Source organism: Neoarius graeffei, chromosome 22 (assembly GCF_027579695.1).
Source record: "Neoarius graeffei isolate fNeoGra1 chromosome 22, fNeoGra1.pri, whole genome shotgun sequence".
Lineage (NCBI taxonomy): Eukaryota > Metazoa > Chordata > Actinopteri > Siluriformes > Ariidae > Neoarius > Neoarius graeffei.
This window is the reverse complement of record NC_083590.1, coordinates 36,342,384-36,366,260: the sequence shown is the minus strand read 5'-3', so window position 1 is coordinate 36,366,260 and position 23,877 is coordinate 36,342,384. Positions and strand designations below refer to the sequence as shown.

Genomic DNA, 23,877 nt, shown 5'->3' with positions numbered 1-23,877 from the left:
GCATGTCCCCCCAGGAGGAGGCCCCGGGGAAGACCCAGGACACGCTGGAGGGACTATGTCTCTCGGCTGGCCTGGGAACGCCTCGGTGTTCTTCCCGAGGAGCTGGCCGAGGTGTCTGGGGAAAGGGAAGTTTGGGCTTCCCTGCTTAGACTGCTGCCTCCGCGACCCGGTCCCGGATAAAGCGGAAGAAGACGAGACGATATATATATATATATATATATATATATATATATATATATATATATCTCTTTGTGACATGTTGGAAGTAGCCATTAGAACAGGGGTGGGCAATTATTTTTTCCATAGGGCCACATGAGAAACAGAAAATTTTGTGGAGGGCCGGACCATAAGGCTGAACTAAATTCTGCATAATATTAATTGTATTTCTTTATATAAAGCAATAAATATCGTTGTTTTTACAAGCTGCTAAGACTGGTAAGAGTATGGAAAAAACGAGTTTGCCTTACAAAAAATGTCATTTATTCAATCAAATTTCCCAAAACAATGGTTAACAAAATGTGAACGCTTGTACCATTTTTTTTTCAGTCACATTCACCCCAAAACACAATAAAGACATCACAATATTGTCTTTCTACTCCAAATATCAAGCAAGATACATCATATTATAATAATAATAATGATGCCCACATTTGTAGTCTAATCACCTCATTTGGTGTTTTTTATTTGTTCAGTGAGAGAAATCTAGTCTCTGTTGGTCTTTAACGAGTGCATCAGAGTCAGGTTGAATGTCTGAGGTGGAGATGCGAAGCACAGCTGACAGATGATCATCAGTCGATTCGGTGTAGGTATCAGAGCTACAGATCGGCTCGGGCTCCGGCGCCTGCTGGTGACGTCACACTATGTGATTGGCTGGACTGTTTGAAGGATGACGTACAAGTTTGTGGTTGGTCTGGACAAATTACGGAAGTAGTTATCGCGGGATTTCATGTCATGTTCATGTCGCGCGCATTGCGTTTTTGTTGAACACAACTTCAAAATAAAAGCAATGCACATTCAGTCCATGCATGAGGTAAAATTAGAAAATACGTTTATTTTGTAATTTCTAATTAACCTTACGCGGGCCGGTCAGAATGAACCAAAGGGCCGGATGCGGCCCGCAGGCCGGAAAATGCCCAGGTCTGCATTAGAAGATGGTAAACCGTGGCCAGAAGGGATGCACATGATCAACAATAATACTCAAATCAGCATTGGTACACTATGAGCAGGGCCCAAGTGTGCCAAGAAAACATTCCCCACACCATTACACCACCTCCACCAGCCTTGGCTATTGACACAGGGCAGGTTGGGTCCATGGACTCATGCAATTCTGATCCTACCATCTGCCTCAGCTGAAATCAAGATTCATCAGACCAGGCTACGTTTTTCCAAGTCTTCAAACTGTTCAGTTTCGGTGATCAGCTTTCCGTACTTGGCTGACAGAAACGGACCCCGACATGGTCTTCCACTCTTGTAGCTCATCCACCTCAAGGTTCAATATGTCGTGCATTCGGAGAGGTTTTCTGCTCAATACAATTGTACAGAGCGGTTATCAGAGTTACTGGAACCTTCCTGCCTTCTCAAACCAGTCTGGCCATTCTCTGTTGGCCTCCCTCATCAACAAGGCATTTCCGTCCACATAAGTCCTGCTTACTGGAGGATTTTTTTCTTTACTTCACCATTCTCAGTAAACTCTAGAGACTGTTGTGCTTGAAAATCAGAGATGATCAGCTGTTCCTGAAATACTCAAACCCAGAGGTGGACAGTAACGAAGTACATTTACTTGAGTACTGTACTTCAGAACACTTTGATTATCTGTACTTTATTTTTTTTTTGGAAACTTATGACTTTAACTTCACTACATTTGAAAGGCAAATATCGTACTTTTCACTCCACTACATTTCTATCAAGCTCCTCGTTACTATGAAGCAGCTTTGAAAGTGGATGTTTTTTCTTTTCTTTTCTAAAACGTGATGGTTTTTTCGCAGGTGACACTGAGACAGTCTATCAGTAATCACTAGGGTCACGTCACATCCATAGACTGTATAAAATCAAGTTCAGTGATTTCTCAGCAGCGTTATTTAACACGATCAGTTGATGACAGAATGGAAGGAGGCGGTTCTTCTGGAGAATGCACGCACTCATGGACCATGAACCCATGTTTCAGTTTTCTGAAAGGATTAAAGATTTGTTTCGTTTTAAATGTTGGCTGAAACCGAGCCACATCACGGCCTACAAAAACTCGCCGTCCAACCTGCGGAAGCATATTGAGGGATATAAACGTTTTATTCCAAAGAGAAAGCTTGCAGTGAAGTTGTCTGTGCTTTTAGAGCTAGCGATAACGTTGCAATAGCTATGCAGTCTGGTTAGTCAAATGACTTTCTATGGATTTGCCCGCCAAGTTGCCGTAGCCTTGTCCACGGCTCACGTTAACACATAGCTAGTTAACTTGGACACTGTTAGTTAGCATGTAAAAACGGAGTTACGCTAACATGAACAGCGTTAACTTATCTGAAGTGCTTTCAGAAATATGTTTTAGCATAATCTTGCCAAATAAACAGAATGTAGAAATCTTTCTTTTCTAGTAGCGTTAGCTACCCAATATGATTGAGTTTGAAAAGTGTTTGCTAGCATGTCAGGTGGAGTTTCACTGACTAGCTAGCTTAACGTTAAACCACCATGATGCACAGCATGCGTTCATTTTGTGAATTCACATTTGTCTTTAGTAACGGCGTTAGGTTTTGTAAGCGTTGTGGCAAGAATACAATGATGCGTTGACAGAAAATGTACTTTTAATACTTAATTAAAAATTTGACTGGACAACTTTCACTTGTATCGGAATAACATGTGACCAGCGGGATCTGTACTTTGACTTAAGTAATGAAGTTGGGTACTTTGCCCACCTCTGGTCAAACCAGCCCATTCGGCCCCAACAATCATGCCACGGTCAAAATCGCAGAGATCACACTTTTTCTTTGATGTGAAACATTACCTGAAGCTACTGGCCCGTATCTGAGGGATTTTGTGCACTGCACTGTTGTCACACAATTGACTGATTAAATAATTACATGAATGAGGTGGTGTACAAGTGTTCCTCATAAAGTGCTTAGTGAGTATTTCTTCTGTTCAGATGCATCTTTTTGGATTATTAAAGTGAATTCAGGTATATTGGGACAGTAGTTAAGTCAAAACTTTTGTTTTACGAAGCCTAGCAGTGGAACTGCTTGATAAAATTATTTAATTCGTGTGACTGAATACAATATCAGGGTATCTGCACATTTTTCAAGTACAAATTTAAAAGACTTTTAAGACCTTTTCAAGACCTCTAAATGGAAAAATTAAGACTGTACCTTGACAAAGAAAAATGATAAATACGACAACTTAAAACTTTTCTGCAATAGGTTTTTTACGAACTTTAAGAAGAATGCACACAATTGGTGAACAACAGGGTGCATCAATGGCAACTGTTAGACATGCAAACAGCTGAAGCAAAGTCGTGTGTTCTGGGCCTGCAGAACTACTGTAGCAGCGAGGAGAAGACTGGTGTTTACTGGAGAAAACACCATGAATCATTTCAAAAATAAAAACAATAAACGGCAAGTAGAACCAGCTGAACGACCTTAGCCGGCATTATTTCAATCCCCAAAGATTATCTTTGATGTGTGATTTTGTGTCTGACAGCAAAATCAGTCTGAGTGTCGTACAGTATACAGCTGGCTGAGGAAGTTCTCGAGTATCTTCTGCATTATAGCAGGTAACAGCATAAACCTGTTTATGCAGTTATACAATCATCAGAGCGTTACATTCAACACAGAAAAACAACTGTCACCTTTCATAACCATTATCATCAATATCAATCAATGTGTTGTAATAACTGCAAACTAATTATCATCAGTGCAATTGTTATATCAATGTTCATTATTCAAAAATAGTCATTAATTATTATCTATAATCCATGAATAATTGTTTGTATTACTACTACTAATACTACTACTACCAATAATTACTTTTTTAATAATAAAAAAATTAACTCAATTTTATAACATTTTAATAATCACTACTTATTAGCTATATTAATTAATAGAGTAGCAATTATTATAATTCAGTATTATTAATTACCACTTAATTAATAAGCAGTGATTATCAAAATGTAATAATTAATAAGTAGGAATTATTATCAACTACTAAATTATACTAATAATTAATAAGCTGTGATTATTAAAATGTTATAAAATTGAATTATAAGATTAGTTAAAATTATTATTAAAAAGTAGTAATTATTATTATTATTATTATTATTAAAGTAGTAGTAGTAGTAGTAGTAGTAGTAGTAGTGATGATACAAACATTCATGGATTATAGATAATTTGTTTTTAATAGTGAACATTGATATAACAATTGTACTGATAATAATAATAATAATAATAATAATAATAATAACAACAACAAGTATTACTAGTAGTGTTGTTTATTATTATGATTATTATTATTAGTAGTAGTAGTAGTAGTAGTACAGTTATATCAATGTTCACTAATTTGTTTGTATTCTACCAATTACTACTTTTTAATAATTATTTGTAATAATTTTAATAACTTAATTTTATAACATTTCATAATCCCTAGTATTTATTAATCACTAATTCATAAGTAGTAATGATTAATAATCAATAAGAATTACTACTACTACTACTACTACTAATTATTATTATTAGTGGTTGTTAATATTATTCTTATTATATTAAAAACACTGTTGTAGACGATAGGTAATAAAACAAACTTTTTGTACAAATTATTTATATTGTACTATATTTAGAATTATTGTATTTTCTGGAGTTCTTTTTAATTGAGTTTTGAAATAAAGGTTGCTTATATATTTATATTAAACTTAGTACAATAAACAATGTTAATTATGTAAAAAATGATGCTAATCATTATTATTAGTAGTATTTCCTTTTAGCCCCATTTTCCACCTGACTCTTGTGCGCATGCGCGAACCCCCCTGCGTTTCACTCCGGAGTGCTTGACCTCTAACACGCGCGCCTCGTGTCCGTGAAAAGCCAGTTTCCCAGTGGGCGTGTCCCCAGCGCTGCGCTACCGGCTTTAAACACATTTGTGCGATCCAGCGCTTTTTATCGCAAACGATTCTCCTCCTTATTTAGGGGGCGCTTTCTAGCGCCCGCGTAAGCTACCCGCGCATCTCTCACTCTTCACAACCACCGCACCACACCACACCGCCTCCAGCAGCCTCCTAACGTTAGCTCTTGATCTACGGAACACACAGAACCAATGCTGCCGCCAAAAGGTGCGCGGGTCACTTTTAAAATTACGGTTAAAAAAAATACCCCAAACCGGATGGAGACATTTCACTCGTTCGGTCCAATATTAAATTTAATACCTCCCTTTCGAAAATTCCAGTCATTCCAAACAATTTAAGACAGGGGTTTTCAAAGTGTGGGAGAGTCGGCCCCCCCTCGGAGAGCAAATAAACAACAGCGCCCCACCTTTACAGTTTTTGTTGTTGCTATACTTAATGTTCCATTCGTATTTTTAAAAAAAAATGGTTGTTGTACACATTATTTTTTTCTTTTTCACATTTTAAACATCTGTGCTTTTTAAAACATCTTGTTTTACACACTTTAAACATCCCATAGCATCGTTAGCTAGCACCTCTTGGCAGACAACACACTGTGGCAGTGGAGCATCTTCAGATCCAGTCCATGAAAATCCAAACTTTAAATAATCGTGGTCATACTTCCTTCTTTTTTCAGTCCCCCCAGGATTCCGCGGGCCTTTTTTGTGATTGTTGCGGCTAAAATGTCTGATGTTGCGGGGGTTTTCCAAAAAATTGCGATGAAAGTTGCGGTGTTTTTTAGGTTTTTGTTGCGATTACATTGCGGGAGGAAGTGAAAGTTGCGAGAAATTGTTGCGATTTTCTCTTTTTGTGATTAAAACTGAGTGATATGTTAAATATTAAGTTATTACTGAAAAACTATTGATTAAAAAAACAAAGAGAAATGGTCCTATAAACAACTTTACCAATATAAAAGATTACCAGGACTACAAAAATGCAGAAAAATAGGCTTTACTTATCCAAATGCACCTGTTGGTTCAAAAGTTAAAGTGCAGAGAACCTCACAGCACAACATGAAGTTACCTTCAAATATAATATAAATGCCTCAACTGTGTACAGTCAGTCTCTCCTGAAGACTAAATTAAACAATTATAAACTAATAAAATAAATGGCTCAGGCTTCATAGAAGAAAAAAACAATTTGAACAGAATCTCACAGTATGATGCTGAAACTACCTAAACAATGGAAAATAAAATACCATTCTGGCAAAAATGTTGGCATCCATTAACTTCTTGTATTAAGTAAAAAAAAAATAAAGTGCACACAGTCCTTCACTGTAAACATAACACACTCAGTGTTGCCAGATACTGCTGACGTTTTCCAGTCCAAAATATGTTCAAAACCCGCCAAAATGCACTTGAAATCGTCCAATCTGGCAACACGACGCGCATGCTGCTTCTCTTGAACACACGGAAGTAAGGCGGAAGGTAGTTTGTCGACGTCACCCCAAGACGACGCCAACGATCGGTCAAATTTGCGGGAAAGTTGCGGTGATTGGATATAATTGCAACACCGCCCTGAATTCGCGGGGATTGGTTGAATTTGCGCTGAAGTTGCAAATTGCAACATCCTGGAGGCTCTGTTTTTTTGCTTGGCCCAGACTTTGTCTCCTCACTCACTGTAGCTTTAGGTACTAAAAACCGATCCATTTAGTCTCTCACGTTGCGCCCCCCCTGAAGAACTCTGGCGCCCCCCAGGGGGGGCGCGCCCCACACTTTGAAAAGCCCTGATTTAAGACATTTTAAGGCCTTAAAAACCAAAAGTTGTATTTAAGACTTTTTAAGGACCCGCGGGAACCCTGAATATAAGACCAAAGTTTTGTGAACACCTGGTCATCACACCCACATGTGGCTCTTTCCTGAAAACTGGTGCCATAAAATTAAAAGCACAATTGCCCAAACCGGATTCAGCATGGCAATGCCTCTGCACAAAGCAAGCTCCATGAAAACATGGTTTGCAAAGGCTGGAGCATAAGAACTCAAGTGTCCTGCACAGAAACCCGACCTTAACCCCACTGGATACCTTTAGTATGAAGAGTGGAGGTTATTATAACAGCAAAGAGGGACTAAGGTGGATAAAAAGTGTACACGCCCTGTTAGGGTTTTCTAATGTAAAGAAATGAGACCAAGAGAAATCATTTCAAAACTTTTCCCACCTTTAATACAACCTATAACTTGTACAATTCAATTGAAAAACAAAAATCTGTTAGGCGGAAAAAAAAAAAAAAAAAAAAGTACAATAAGCTGGTTGCGCAAGTGTGCGCACCCTTAAACTAATACTTTGTTGAAGCACCTTTTGATTTAATTACAGCAATCAGTCTTTTTGGGTCGGAGTCTATCAGCCTGCCACATCTAGACTTGGCGGTATTTGCCCACTCTTCCTTGTAAAAGTGCTCCAAATCTGTCAGATTGAGAGGGTGTGTCTTGTGCACAGCCCTCTTCAGGTCACCCCACAGATTTTCAATTGGATTTAGGTCTGGGCTCTGGCTGGGCCGTTCCAAAACTGCTTTGGAAAATTTCATTGTCGTGCTGAAAGATGAAATTCCTCTTCATCTTCCTAGCAGACACCTGAAGGTTTTGGGCCAAAATTGACTGGTATTTACGGTAGAACTGTTCATAATTCCCTCCACCTTGACTAAAGCCCCTGTTCCAGCTGAAGAAAAACAACCCCACAGCATGATGCTGCCACCACCATGCTTCACCGTGGGGATGGTGTTCTTTTGGTGATGCGCAGTGGTGTTTTTGCACCAAACGTACCTTCTGGAATTGTGGCCAAAAAGTTCAACCTTGGTTTCATCAGACCATAACACATTTTCCCACATGCTTTTGGGAGAGTTGATTTTTTTTTTTGCAAAATTTAGCCAGGCCTGGATGGTTTTCTTTGACATACGGAGAATACAGGAGGTCACATGTAGTACACAACCAGTACTTGGCAGAAATTCCTGCAGCTCCTTCAGTGTTGCTGTCGGCCTCTCGGCAGCCTCCCTGACCAGTTTTCGTCTTGTCTTTTCATTAATTTTGGAGGGACGTCCAGTTCTCGGTAATGTCCCTGTCGTCCCATATTTTCGCCACTTCTTGATGACGGTCTTCACTGTGCTCCATGGTGTCTCTAATGCCGTGGAAATGTTTTTGCACCCTTCTCCTGACTTTCAACAATGAGATCCTTTTGATGCTTTGTAAGCTCACGTGGCTTTTGCTGGAGGAGGCAACTGAGTAAATGTCTGAACTTTATTTGGGGTTAATCAGTCATTTTAATTGATGGCAGGTGTGAACCCAAAAAGACCAAATGCTGTAATTAAATCAAAAGGTGCTTCAACAAAGAATTAGTTTAAGGGTGTGCACCAGTGCTTAATTTGTGAAGTGGGAGGTCCTGGAACGCAGGAGGTGGGTGGGTCCGGCAACTCAAAAAAAAAAAAAAGGCGGGGGGCGGTTTACTATAACTTTACGCACACACGCCTATTGCATGACATGTATTGCAACAGCACCAGTTATCAAATCCTGGACAACAATGGACAACGCTCAGAATGTTCTCCAAACAGGCACTCAAGTTCACTCTCGCTCTCCACACGTACGTTAAGGCAGGGGTCGGGAACCTTTTTGGCTGAGAGAGCCATGAAAGCCACATTTTCAAATACATTTTCATGAGAGCCATATATATTAAATTATATATTAAATTTATCTTCTAAAATAACAGACTGTACTCATATCACAACCGGTTTATTTTACCATTGGAGATCAAATCACACAAGACATGAGTTAAATGACTCATTTTAAGGATTTAAGTAGGGTATTTAAAAGCATAGCCTAGGATTTCAAGCATATTTCAAGTTTAAAAGCAGTGCCAGCAAACATAAGTGCAATCAATTCAAGTAATAGTTAAGAAATAAAGGGTTTACAAAACAAGTTGGAGACTGGTACACTTGCAGCTGGTGCTGGTGCAGCGTCACTGTGTCCAACGTCGTCCATTTTAGGTCGTTTAGGATCCGGCTGTCCTGGGACTTTGAAAAATTTTAGTAAGCTTTCTTGTTTTTTTGCCATTTTTTCCACAGCACAAGCTAACGGCAACAAAAAACCCGGTGTTCTATTGAGCGGAAGTATACCCCCCCCTTCCGCATAGATTTTGTGGATATCATAGGAGAGAAATCAACAACAGATATCAAAATCAAAACTGAACACTAAACAAATTTTATCTCATCTCATCTCATTATCTGTAGCCGCTTTATCCTTCTACAGGGTCGCAGGCAAGCTGGAGCCTATCCCAGCTGACTACGGGTGAAAGGCGGGGTACACCCTGGACAAGTCGCCAGGTCATCACAGGGCTGACACATAGACACAGACAACCATTCACACTCACATTCACACCTACGCTCAATTTAGAGTCACCAGTTAACCTAACCTGCATGTCTTTGGACTGTGGGGGAAACCGGAGCACCCGGAGGAAACCCACGCGGACACGGGGAGAACATGCAAACTCCACACAGAAAGGCCCTCGCCGGCCCTGGGGCTCGAACCCAGGACCTTCTTGCTGTGAGGCGACAGCGCTAACCACTACACCACCGTGCCGCCGCAAATTTTATTTACTTATTTATTTAATTTATTGTTTGATTTTTTTCCCTTTGTGATGGTCACGGAGGTGATCTGATCCATTTAAATAGCTGCCGGAACACTGAATGAAATGAAAATAGCTGCCGGATCCAACGACAGAAGTTCCGGATCTTGTTCCGGCTCAAATTAAGCCCTGGTATGCACACTTATGCAACCTATCATTTTAACAGGGTGTGTACATGTGGCAGCGGGGGCGTGGTCAAGCGCCGGTCTGTGACAGGAGGGCGGAGTCAGGGAAGGTAAGTGGCAGAATCACTACACCTGACGGCAATTAACCTGTGTTTGTGTGGGTCTTCCCAGTGACCGCGCCCTATTTAAAGAGGGAGAGCAGAGATGCTTTCCCCCCGAACCAGACGCCGGTTGTGTGTGTGGCTGTCTATGCTGTTGAACTAAGTTAGACTGAAAAGTGTGACAATAAAACGGTTTATCAACCTGAGCTCTGTCCTGCCGTCTTCTGTGCTCCGCCCATACACAAGAACTGCCACAGTACACTTTACAGTATATCCATTGTAAATCTGGAGTTTAAAAAAAAAAAAAGCAAATAATGGGTGTGACGGTCAGGTGTTCGCAAACTTTTGGCCATATCGTGTATAATGTGGTGTGGTCAACAAGAAAGAGGAAGTTAATCCTAAAATCCTTATTGAAACTTTATTTGAAGCATACTTATCTATGGCTGTTTCAAACTTACCCAATTGTGTTTGAAATGCATCAGTGACGATGAAAAAGTATAGTCCAAAACTAATCCGTCCCCAATGAAATGGTAAGCCACGCTTTCTCAGAATACGCTAAACGTTTTTCTCGCTCATATACAGTACAGTGCAAAAGTCTTAAAGAGGCAACTTGTAGCAATGAAAGGTGAAATAACCGTCAGCAACAGGAAATTAGTCTCATCTCATCTCATTATCTGTAGCCGCTTTATCCTGTTCTACAGGGTCGCAGGCAAGCTGGAGCCTATCCCAGCTGACTACGGGCGAAAGGCGGGGTACACCCTGGACAAGTCGCCAGGTCATCACAGGGCTGACACATAGACACAGACAACCATTCACACTCACATTCACACCTACGGTCAATTTAGAGTCACCAGTTAACCTAACCTGCATGTCTTTGGACTGTGGGGGAAACCGGAGCACCCGGAGGAAACCCACGCGGACACAGGGAGAACATGCAAACTCCGCACAGAAAGGCCCTCGCCGGCCACAGGGTTCGAACCCAGACCTTGCTGTGAGGCGACAGCGCTAACCACTACACCACCGTGCCACCCCAGGAAATTAGTATCGAGTTAAACTAATTTCAACTTTGAAGCAAATAATCAACAGGAGCGAAGGATACCTTTGACTGACAGACATCGCCAACACGGAGTTCCTCAAAAACATATACCACAAGGAGACATGGGCAACGAGCCAATCATTTTATACACGGACAGCCGCTACTGACCAACTGTCAGAGCCAAACGATGGGCGACAAGCGAATCCTTGACATGCAAGTGATGTCGAAGCAAAATAGAAACCCGGACGTCAGCCATGTTGGTGGATATACAGTACAAATGCGGGGTCAAGCGACATTCTGTACAAAACAAACAGTCACGCGGGCGCAACTCTTTGTTTTTCCGCTGCTTTAAGCATTCTTTTAGCTCTGCCATATCTTTGTGCTGTACACTACCGTTCAAAAGTTTGGGGTCACTTTGAAATGTCCTTATTTTTGAAAGAAAAGCACTGTTCTTTTTAATGAAGATCACTTTAAACTAATCAGAAATCCACTCTATACATTGCTAATGTGCTAAATGACTATTCTAGCTGCAAATGTCTGGTTTTTGGTGCAATATCTCCATAGGTGTATAGAGGCCCATTTCCAGCAACTCTCACTCCAGTGTTCTAATGGTACAATGTGTTTGCTCATTGCCTCAGAAGGCTAATGGATGATTAGAAAACCCTTGTACAATCATGTTAGCACAGCTGAAAACAGTTGAGCTCTTTAGAGAAGCTATAAAACTGACCTTCCTTTGAGCAGATTGAGTTTCTGGAGCATCACATTTGTGGGGTCGATTAAATGCTCAAAATGGCCAGAAAAATGTCTTGACTATATTTTCTATTCATTTTACAACTTATGGTGGGAAATAAAAGTGTGACTTTTCATGGAAAACACAAAATTGTCCGGGTGACCCCAAACTTTTGAACAGTAGTGTACATGCTTGTGGTCACGACAGTACTTGTGACCATGGCATGTTCAGATTTTTTCGAATTCCGTCCGTGATTTGGAAAAAGGGCGAGGAAACTCTGAGGCTTAGTACGGAGAGGAGACGAGGGGATTAGGACACTTCGTCCAAAGCCTTTTTTAAACGTGCTATCAATTATTTGATATTTCAGGTGTTCCTGTGTTCACGAACGAAGCCCCCGTGAGAGCACTGCTCCGTGCCTAAAGATTTAACAATTAATAACTCTGCCAACGGAGCTCACAGCAAAGCCAAATTTTACAGGCGTCTCTCTCCAAGCCTCCCCCTTGGAAAGAGCACGGTCTCGGGTCGGTAGGACCACATCTCGGCCCGGGATTCACAAACGAAGCCCGCACGAGAGCACTGCTCGGCGCCTAAAGATGGAATATGATCCGTACTACGGCACTCATTTGCTTCAATAAAATTCCACTGAGAATTCCTCCTTTTTTCAAACAAACACACCTGAAACATAAAATAACTGATCGTGCGTATAAAAAAAGGCTCTGGACGAAATGACCGGTATTCGTACTCGGGTCAGTAAAAGCGTCTTATCTTCAGAAAAGTCTGATTTTTTAAAAAATAATACGGGTCAAAACCACACACATCAATCTTTTCTCTGGATCGAATCTTCGCTTGAGCGTTCAAATCATGGTAACGGTGAGAAAATTCAGCACTGTTTACAGACACGCTTTCAGCGGCTGCCGTCCGAGTCGCTTTGTAAATCCGCCATCATGGCGGACGCTCATGCATTTTGATCACGTGGTTGCACGTCATCTATAGCTTTGCTGACGCCACCCTATTTTAAGTATAAAAACTTTGCTATATTTTTATCTTAGGACTTCTACATGGGAGTCAGAACATTCTTGAGTTCCAAACAGATTTCCAGCACAAAATTAAATGCTACTGAACAAGGTTTATACGTCAGTAAAGAAAAGTAGTACATTATCTAAAGGCCTCTGCATGCTCTTGCGACAAGGCTTTCGCAGATAGCTTTTCGCAGACAGTTGTAATTTATCGTTGAGCGGGGAGTAATAGGCGTGCGCGATGTTATTCACCGCCACAACGCAAGGGGGCGCGAAGTCGCTAGGAGTAGTTGGTGGGTGTGGTTAGTGGAGTGTTTATCCTCCGGTTACTTATAATGACTAGAACTTTTTTTTTTTTATAATGACTAGAACTGGAGTCGTATAGATGTACGTACTTCCTCGATCAACCGCTCTTCATGCTGCTCCATCTTCGCTCGTGTTTTTAAAAATGCCGGTCGTGAAAACAAACCAAACCGGGAAAGTAGGGAAGCGGAAGTGCGTGTACAGCGGATGTAGAGTGGACCAATCAGAGCCCTCTTGTCTGCGACGCTGTCTGCGAGGCTTCTGCGGTGGTCACAATTTTTGGGAGGTGCACGCAGAGCGTCTGCGAAGGTGGGGGGGCTACGCAGACGCTATCTGCGAGGACTGGGTTGCCAGCATAAATTGGCCTTAAGAGGCCACTTTTCAGACAGACAGAAAAAAGAAAAGAAAACCACACCCCATAATGAAGGCTACTGGGTTTTGCTGCAAAAATAAGAAGCGAGTGTGACAAAGTGTCCAGAAGAACTGTGGCTGGTTCTGTAAGATGCTCAATAAAACCTGCAGCCCATCTCCTTATAAAACCACACTCATTACCTCTGCCAACTTTGTTGGAGGAGGTTATAGTTTCGCTTGTTTTTTTGAGTAGTGAATGGATTTTAATGAAACTTGGAGGAAAACTGATTAGATTTTGATGCAAATCCAAACACGTGGCTTGGTGGAGGTAAACACTCTACAGACTGCCCTTCTAGTTGTATCTGTGACTACTAGAGCGGCGGCTACAATTATCAACACCTTTTCAGATTTACCAATAAAAGAAATTTTACAAAAGGTGAGTTTCAACCGGAAGACGCGCCCCGTCACACTTTGATCTTGTCGTCTGATGACGCAGCTCGTTACCAGAGATGGAATGTTTTTAGCACGATCAGCAATTTTTCAGAAAACCTGGACGCAGGTAAGCATGGCGGAAAGATCATGGACATGTTTTTACTGATCAAGTTCACCGATATTTCATGATCTCCTCGTCGAAACCTACTTTGTTTCTCACTCTTTCATTTGACAGTCACGTTTAGATTTTGTATCGAAACGCACGTTTGAGAGTCACGTGAGGTGTCGATAATCACTTTCACCGGTGTCCACCATTATCGACACCCTGTGGAATTAAGGGACATTTACAACTGTTATGGATCGATCTTGGTGTAACGTTGTTGAAGTAGATGAAGTACTTTAAAAAATTAAAAGTGCTGTGATTTATAATAATTTTTTTTTCTGATCCATAACAATGGAATGTTTATAGAGTATTTGGAATCCGATTGCAGGAAATAGAATTAGACTAGAGTTAAATTCCTCACATATAAAAAAATTACATGCTTGAAATATTCAGATGTTTCTATTCCATTCAGAAATTTTTTGTTGCAGTTTGTTGTAAATCTCTACCACATATTACAATATCAGTAACATTTTATATTTTGGTTCGAGGAATGACATGCGACCTTTGACCTGGATTTCCATGTGGTTACAGTGTCAATTCCCTGTTGACATTTATTGGTAAACGACAAAACTAGAAATTAATACAAACAACAAATGAACAAAATGTGATCTACGAAAATAGTTAGAAAGCAGGTAGAAAGTGGAACAAAAAGATTTTCTGACAGGTTAAACATTATCAGCTCATTTGTTTACAAACAGAATTACTTCCTCATTTACATAAGCAGTGGCTGATATCTCATCTCATCTCATTATCTCTAGCCGCTTTATCCTGTTCTACAGGGTCGCAGGCAAGCTGGAGCCTATCCCAGCTGACTACGGGCGAAAGGCGGGGTACACCCTGGACAAGTCGCCAGGTCATCACAGGGCTGACACACAGACTCAGACAACCATTCACACTCACATTCACACCTACGGTCAATTTAGAGTCACCAGTTAACCTAACCTGCATGTCTTTGGACTGTGGGGGAAACCGGAGCACCCGGAGGAAACCCACGCGGACACGGGGAGAACATGCAAACTCCACACAGAAAAGCCCTCGCCGGCCCCGGGGCTCGAACCCAGGACCTTCTTGCTGTGAGGCGACAGCGCTAACCACTACACCACCGTGCCGCCCAGTGGCTGATATATTTATATAAAAAATTTTGTACTAAATATCAGTCTATGGAAAACAAATTTTATATAAAAACTGTTTTGTTAACTTAATACCACATGCTGATTATTTTTTATAAATAATCATCTGGATGTCGATAACTGCGGACAAACTGTGTCGAAAATTGTGGAACAGTACCAATAACTGCGGACAAACGGCGTCAAATTGTAGAACGTTGCCAATAACTGCGAACAAACTGTGTTGAAAATTGTGGAATGGTGCAGATAACTGCGAACAAACGGTGTCAAAAATTGTGGAACGGTGCCGATAACTGCGGACAAACGGTGTCGAAAATTGTGGAACGGTGCCGATAACTGCGGACAAACGGTGCCGATAACTGCAGACAAACGGTGTCGAAAATTGTGAAACGGTGCCGATAACTGCGGACAAACGGTGCCGATAACTGCAGCCAACGGTGTCGAAAATTGTGGAACGGTGCAGATAACTGTGAACGGTGTCAAAAATTGTGGAACAGTGCCGATAACTGCAGACAAACGGTGTCGAAAATTGTGGAATGGTGCCGATAACTGCAGGCAAATGGGTCGAAAATTGTGGAACAGTGCCAATAACTGTGGACAAACGGGTCGAAAATTGTGGAACAGTGCCGATAACTGCGGACAAACGGTGTTGAAAATTGTGGAACAGTGCCGATAACTGCGGACAAACGGTGTTGAAAATTGTGGAACAGTGCCGATAACTGCGGACAAACGGGTCTGAAAATTGTGGAACAGTGCCGATAACTGCGGACAAACGGGTCGAAAATTGTGGAACAGTGCCAATAACTGCGGACAAACGGGTCGAAAATTGTGGAACAGTGCCAATAACTGCGGACAAACGGGTCGAAAATTGTGGAACAGTGCCGATAACTGCGGACAAACGGTGTCGAAAATTGTGGAACAGTGCCGATAACTGCGGACAAACGGTGTCGAAAATTGTGGAACAGTGCCGATAACTGCGGACAAACGGTGTTGAAAATTGTGGAACAGTGCCGATAACTGCGGACAAACGGTGTTGAAAATTGTGGAACAGTGCCGATAACTGCGGACAAACGGTGTTGAAAATTGTGGAACAGTGCCGATAACTGCGGACAAACGGTGTTGAAAATTGTGGAACAGTGCCGATAACTGCGGACAAACGGTGTTGAAAACTGTGGAACAGTGCCGATAACTGCGGACAAACGGTGTTGAAAATTGTGGAACAGTGCCGATAACTGCGGACAAACGGTGTTGAAAATTGTGGAACAGTGCCGATAACTGCGGACAAACGGTGTTGAAAATTGTGGAACAGTGCCGATAACTGCGGACAAACGGTGTTGAAAATTGTGGAATGGTGCCGATAACTGCAGACAAACAGTGCCGATAACTGCGGACAAACGGTGTTGAAAATTGTGGAACAGTGCCGATAACTGCGGACAAACGGTGTTGAAAATTGTGGAACAGTGCCGATAACTGCGGACAAACGGTGTTGAAAATTGTGGAACAGTGCCGATAACTGCGGACAAACGGTGTTGAAAATTGTGGAATGGTGCCGATAACTGCAGACAAACAGTGCCGATAACTGCGGACAAACGGTGTTGAAAATTGTGGAACAGTGCCGATAACTGCGGACAAACGGTGTTGAAAATTGTAGAACAGTGCCGATAACTGCGGACAAACGGTGTCGAAAATTGTGGAACAGTGCCGATAACTGCGGACAAACGGTGTTGAAAATTGTGGAACAGTGCCGATAACTGCGGACAAACGGTGTTGAAAATTGTGGAACAGTGCCGATAACTGCGGACAAACGGTGTTGAAAATTGTGGAATGGTGCCGATAACTGCAGACAAACAGTGCCGATAACTGCGGACAAACGGTGTTGAAAATTGTGGAACAGTGCCGATAACTGCGGACAAACGGTGTCGAAAATTGTAGAACAGTGCCAATAACTGCGGATAAACGGTGTCGAAAATTGTGGAACAGTGCCGATAACTGCGGATAAACGGTGTCGAAAATTGTGGAACAATGCCAATAACTGCGGACAAACGGGTCGAAAATTGTGGAACGGTGCCAATAACTGCGGACAAACGGTGTCGAAAATTGTGGAACAGTGCCAATAACTGTGGACAAACGGGTCGAAAATTGTGGAACAGTGCCGATAACTGTGGACAAAGGTGTCAAATTGTGGACTGGTATCAATAACTGTGGACAAATGTGCTGATAACTGTGGACAAAGGTGTCTATAATTGTGGAACGGCATTACGTGATCTGATACGCCAAGTAATCAGGAACTCATTTTTCCCCCCAGTGTTTGAGCAATTATTCATGCACAATTTACGTATTGAAAAAAAAAAAAAAAAAAAGTCTCTTCTACTTTTGCAACAGCCAAAAGATGGTTAAGGTGTCGATAACTGTAGTCGCCGCTCGAGCCGGTTAATTTTAAAGCAAAGTCTCATGTGTTACTCTTTACCACTTATGGTATTTTGTAACTACAGAAACATTTAAATTTCATTATTAGTCCTAAGACTTTTGCACAGTGCAGTGGAGAGACGCTACTCAACAGCTTGAGGGTTTCAATAATGTGTTTAATCCCAGCAGGTGGAAATTCAAACACTGTCCAAATATTTTTGCCCCCCACCCTGAGGAGGCTGAGACTGACCTGGTTCAGTTCTGTGTTCCGGATAAAGAAGGAGTCGGTGGCGTGTTCTGTGGCTGACAGGAGTTGAGACACAGTGCATGGCATTACATGGAGTATTCCTGCGGCCTGTAAACAAACAAACTTCACACTGCTGATACAGACACATATGATTTATAGATACTGTATAACTGAGGATGGTTTTAGTCGATTAATTCGATATCATGATGATGATGATGGTTTATTTCAAACATGTATACAAACAATGAATAAATAAGCAGAAAACAAGAAAAGCAAAACAGCATTTGCACAAGAATACGTAAAAAGCCACTAAATTAGAAAATAAACCATAAATTATATAGGTAATATCAAAACAAAAGAAAACAAAAATACAAACAAGGACGCATTAAGCAGTTTTGAGTTTACATGTCTGAAAAGGAGTGGGCTGAAGTAAAAACTTATTTAATCCCACCCCTCTTCTTTAGTCAATATAAAATGTATAATCACTTACACACACACACACACACACACACACACAGAGAGAGTATATTACTTCAACTATTCAGATATCAATTCTCTATGACTATATCATATAATTAATTATATATGCATATCCATTATGTCCACACAAAGTTTACTACTAATACCACACTCACAATGGAGACGAACAAGATAAAAACAAAAACAGACCATGACTCAAAAAAGAACAAAATAAAAAACACACAGTAAACAGACAGTTATGATTAATCCCCTTCATCCTTATACCTTGTGAAAATCAAATTTTTGTACATCTTTTTAAACCGTTTCATGTCTGGACATCCCTTGAGCTCCTCATTTAAACTGTTCCACCGCTTCACCCCACAAACAGAAATACACAAACTTTTCTTGGTTGTGCGCACTCTATAATTTTTAAATTTAAATAAACCCCTTAAATTATAACTCCCTTCTCTTTCAGCAAACAGTTTTTGAATATTATGTGGTAGTTGATTGTTTGCTTTGAATAATATTTGTGCCGTTTGATAATCCACCAAATCTGCAAATTTCAGTATTTCTGACTGTAAGAATAATGTATTTGTACAATCCCGATAACCAGCCTTGTGTATAATCCTTATTGCGCTTTTTTGGAGAATGAATAGTGAACGTATTGTATTTTTGTAATTATTGCCCCATACCTCCGCACAGTAACTTAAATAAGGTGAAACCAGGGAACAGTAAAGAATCCGGAGTGAATTGTGATCTAGAAACTGTCTGACTTTGTTTAATATTGCAATAATTCTTGATACTTTGGATTGTATGTTGATGTGGTTTCCAGCCAAGTTTTTTTATCAATAGTTGCTCCAAGAAATTTCTCATCTCATTATCTCTAGCCGCTTTATCCTGTTCTACAGGGTCGCAGGCAAGCTGGAGCCTATCCCAGCTGACTACGGGTGAAAGGCGGGGTACACCCTGGACAAGTCGCCAGGTCATCACAGGGCTGACACATAGACACAGACAACCATTCACACTCACATTCACACCTACGGCCAATTTAGAGTCACCAGTTAACCTAACCTGCATGTCTTTGGACTGTGGGGGAAACCAGAGCACCCGGAGGAAACCCACGCGGACACGGGGAGAACATGCAAACTCCGCACAGAAAGGCCCTCGCCGGCCACGGGGCTCGAACCCAGACCTTCTTGCTGTGAGGCGACAGCGCTAACCACTACACCACCGTGCCACCTCCAAGAAATTTGATTTCCTTAACTCTTTCTATAATAACCCCGTCTATTTGAATATTTGTGTTTGTTTTGTTGTTCCCAAATAATATTACTTTGGATTTGTTCAAGTTTAATGATAATTTGTTCCTGTTGAACCAGATTATTAATTGACTTATTTCTGTTGTGATCTCCTGCAAATAGTTCCATTAAATTATCACCAGAAAAGAGGATATTTGTATCGTCAGCAAAAAAGACAAGCTTCATTACTGTAGATACACTACATACAGTACCAGTCAAAAGTCTGGAAACACCTTCAAATTCGATGTTTTTTTTTTCCTACATTGTAGAATAATACTGAACTTATCAAAACTATGAAATAATACATGGAACATATGGAATTATACGGTAAACAAACAAACAAACAAAAAAAGTGTTAAAAAACAACATTTCATCTTTTAGATTCTTCAAAGTTGTCACCATTTACCTTAGTAACAGCTTTGCACACTGTTAGCGTTATCTGAACCAGCTTCATGAGGTCGTCACCTAGAATGCTTCTCAATGAACAGGCGTGTCTTGTCAAAAATGGAATTTCTTGCCTTCTTAATGCATTTGACACCATCAACCAGTAAAGAGTAAATAATAAAAATACAGTAAATAGCTCTGTTCGACAACTGTAGTAATCCATATTATGTCAAGAACCGCTCAACTAAGTAAAGAGAAATAACATCCATCATTACTTTAAGCCACGAAGTGTCTTTTAGTTAATTAAAATAAAGAAAAAACATCAAATTTGAAGGGGTTTCAAACTTTTGACTGGTACTGTATGTCGCTGATATATAGTATAAAAAAAACCTTGGTCCTAACACTGACCCCTGGGGAACAACACAAGCTACATCCAAACACGAGGAAGAACAGTCTCGTTGCTTTTAACCCAGTTTAAAACGATACCCCTGATGCAATATCGTTCAAGTTTTTTTATTAATATATCGTGATTTATTGTATCAAATGATTTCTTTAAAATCAATGAATATTCCAACTGCATGTTTTTTCTGCTCTATAGAATTGGTGATTTCTTCAACTAATTCTATTAAAGCCAGTGATGTTGATCTATATGCTCTAAGGCCCAATCCCAATTCTAATTTCTACCCCTACCCCTCCCCCTTCCCCTACCCCTTCCCCTACCCCTTCCCCTACCCCTTCCCCTTGGCCCTTCCCCTTGAAACTGAGCTACAAGGGATAGGGCTTGAAATTCAACCCTTACGTATTGGGATAGCCCTTCAATCCATATTGACCGTCACTAAGCAGTTTGTCAATGAATTTATCCAAACGGTTATTGAAAAGTTTTTCGAGAATTTTGGAAGTAGTGAGACAGGCCTGTAGTTTGTGAAGTGGTGTTTGCTCCCAGATTTGTACAGAGGAATGACTTTTGCATGTTGAATTTAGTGCTGTCAAGCGATTAAAATATTTAGTCGCGATTAATGTCGCGACTGTCATAGTTAACTCGCGATTAATCGCAATTTAATCGCACATTTTTGACACATGAAAAACCATTGTAATTCTCTTATCAGCATAAAAACGTGAATGGGCTTGCTCACCGTTGGAACTACGGGGGTACTCGGGGGATCCGAGATCCCCTGAAACAGACATGAGATCCCTTGAAAACATGATTTGGGAAATGTTGGGGGGTCTCTAAAATATTGGCAAAATGATGTTTATTGACATAGCAATCGTGTGTAACGGGAAGCATTTGCATATCCGAAGTGAGCGCGCGATGGAGAGCCGCGCTCTGAGACAAGCGCAAGCACCCCCCCCCCGGGAAAAAAAAAGGGACCCCCCCGAAAATATCGGCATAGTTCGAACACTGGTTGCACCAATGTTTTTTTTTATTGCAGAGCATAACACGTCTTGTCACAGCCACTGCAAAGTCGGGCTGGAGCAGCCGATGGGAAAACGAAACCTAAGCCGAGCACCGTGGCTCTTCGGGGGAAGGCAGAGGACTCTGGCTGTGCGGGGCGTGGCATTACAGTCTAGCTGCTATCGTTTTTCTAAGCAAAGTCTCTGTTCCAAGTTCCTGGCAGTTTCAAAAGCTTATGAAAAACCTACATCATGTCACAGAGCGTTAATCTCGCGATAAAAAAATTATCGCCGTTAAAATTGAGTCAAGTTAACGCATTAATAACGCGACATTTTTGAGAGCACTAGTTGAATTACTTCCCAGAAACTCGATAACTGGGTTGACAAAGTGGAGCTAATAAGCAAGCAAGCTAGCTAGCGAGCTGCTAATTAAGCTAGCTAGCTAGTTGCTAATTAAGCTAGCTAGCGAGCTGCTAATTACGCAAGCTAGCTAGCGAGCTGCTAATTACGCAAGCTAGCTAGCGAGCTGCTAATTACGCAAGCTAGCTAGCGAGCTGCTAATTACGCAAGCTAGCTAGTTGCTAATTACGCAAGCTAGCTAGCGAGCTGCTAATTACGCAAGCTAGCTAGCGAGCTGCTAATTACGCAAGCTAGCTAGCGAGCTGCTAATTACGCAAGCTAGCTAGCGAGCTGCTAATTACGCAAGCTAGCTAGCGAGCTGCTAATTACGCAAGCTAGCTAGCGAGCTGCTAATTACGCAAGCTGCAAATTAAGCAAGCTAGCTAGTGAGTTGCTAATTAAGCAAGCTAGCTAGCGAGTTGCTAATTAAGCAAGCTAGCTAGCGAGTTGCTAATTAAGCAAGCTAGCTAGCAAGCCGCTAATTAAGCTAGCGAGCTGCTAATTAAGCTAGCTAGCTAGCGAGCTGCTAATTAAGCTAGCTAGCGAGCTGCTAATTAAGCTAGCTAGCGAGCTGCTAATTAAGCTAGCGAGGTGCTAATTAAGCTAGCTAGCGAGCTGCTAATTAAGCTAGCTAGCGAGCTGCTAATTAAGCTAGCTGCTAAATGAATCACTGACCAAAAGAAGCATCTAGAACTCCAGGAATCAGACTAGCAGTAGAGTGATTAATACCCTTACCTTAGGCTTTCTTTCATTATTTGAAGATGAAAATCCTCTTGAAGAAGAGCTATACCCGTAACCTGAATGAAATTAAATTAAAATTAAGAGGTTTTTTAATTATTATTTTTTTAAGTCCTCCCAAACAACAGGATGAAGTCAGTAAACAGTATATACATCTATATAACACAGGCCTAATAACAAAAACCCTTTGAAAACTACAATATTAACTACATTTAAACAAATATAGAGACAAAATCTAACCAACTTTGGTTCTCCATGATGTATAAATCACCGAAGAACAAAAATAACCCAAACTGTTTAGTCTGGAGTCGGTGCTAATTCCCAGTAAAGGTCGAGTCGATTCACCTTAAATGACTCTTTTAAGCGAACCGATTCACAAGTTCGAATCCAAATCATTTTCTCCTCCTGTCCTCTCAGGTCTGTCCAAAACTCTGGTGGTGGATCTGTGGATCTGGAGCTACATCTGATTAGATTCACATTTATTCAGTTATAAAAGCATGGCCAAAAAGTGCCTTTTTTTAAATTATTTGTAGTCTATGATATCTTTTATAAAGCAGCAATCAGTCCAATCACACAAACTACCTGAAATAATTACCACAATACTCATGATGCATGGAGGTCTACAGTAGACCTCCATGCATCATGAGTATTGTGGTAATTATCAAAATGATCAAGTATAATATTTTTGTCTCATTTGTTTAACTGGGTTCTCTTTATCTACTTTTAGGACTTGGGTGAAAATCTGATGATGTTTTTGGTCATATTATGCAGAAATATAGAAAATTCTAAAGGGTTCACAAACTTTCAAGCACCACTGGAGACGACAGTGGTGCTTGAAAGTTTGTGAACCCTTTAGAATTTTCTATATTTCTGCATAAATATGACCAAAAACATCATCAGATTTTCATCCAAGTCCTAAAAGTAGATAAAGAGAACCCAGTTAAACAAATGAGACAAAAATATTAAACTTGATCATTTATTTATTGAGGAAAATGATCCAATATTACAACCCCGATTCCAAAAAAGTTGGGACAAAGTACAAATCTCATTTCATTATCTCTAGCCGCTTTATCCTTCTACAGGGTTGCAGGCAAGCTGGAACCTATCCCAGCTGACTACGGGCGAACGGCGGGGTACACCCTGGACAAGTCGCCAGGTCATCACAGGGCTGACACATAGACACAGACAACCATTCACACTCACATTCACACCTACGGTCAATTTAGAGTCACCAGTTAACCTAACCTGCATGTCTTTGGACTGTGGGGGAAACCGGAGCACCCGGAGGAAACCCACGCGGACACGGGGAGAACATGCAAACTCCGCACAGAAAGGCCCTCGCCGGCCACGGGGCTCGAACCCGGACCTTCTTGCTGTGGGGCGACAGCGCTAACCACTACACCACCGTGCCGCCCCACAAAGTACAAATTGTAAATA

At 41.1% G+C, this 23,877-nt stretch overlaps 1 protein-coding gene across 1 annotated transcript in view; it reads right to left on the bottom strand.

Moving 5' to 3' along the window:
• LOC132870863 (replication protein A 32 kDa subunit-like) overlaps window positions 1-22,765 on the bottom strand; it is a 45,252-nt gene extending 22,487 nt beyond the window's left edge. The window contains exons 1-3 of the mRNA XM_060904777.1: window positions 22,685-22,765; window positions 22,438-22,499; window positions 17,777-17,881 (exon numbers count right to left, since the gene is read on the bottom strand). Coding sequence (XP_060760760.1) covers window positions 17,777-17,881; window positions 22,438-22,499; window positions 22,685-22,697 — 180 coding nt within the window. The 5' untranslated portion in view covers window positions 22,698-22,765. The remainder of the gene's footprint in view (window positions 1-17,776; window positions 17,882-22,437; window positions 22,500-22,684) is intronic.
• Between the last annotated feature and the right edge of the window lie 1,112 nt (window positions 22,766-23,877).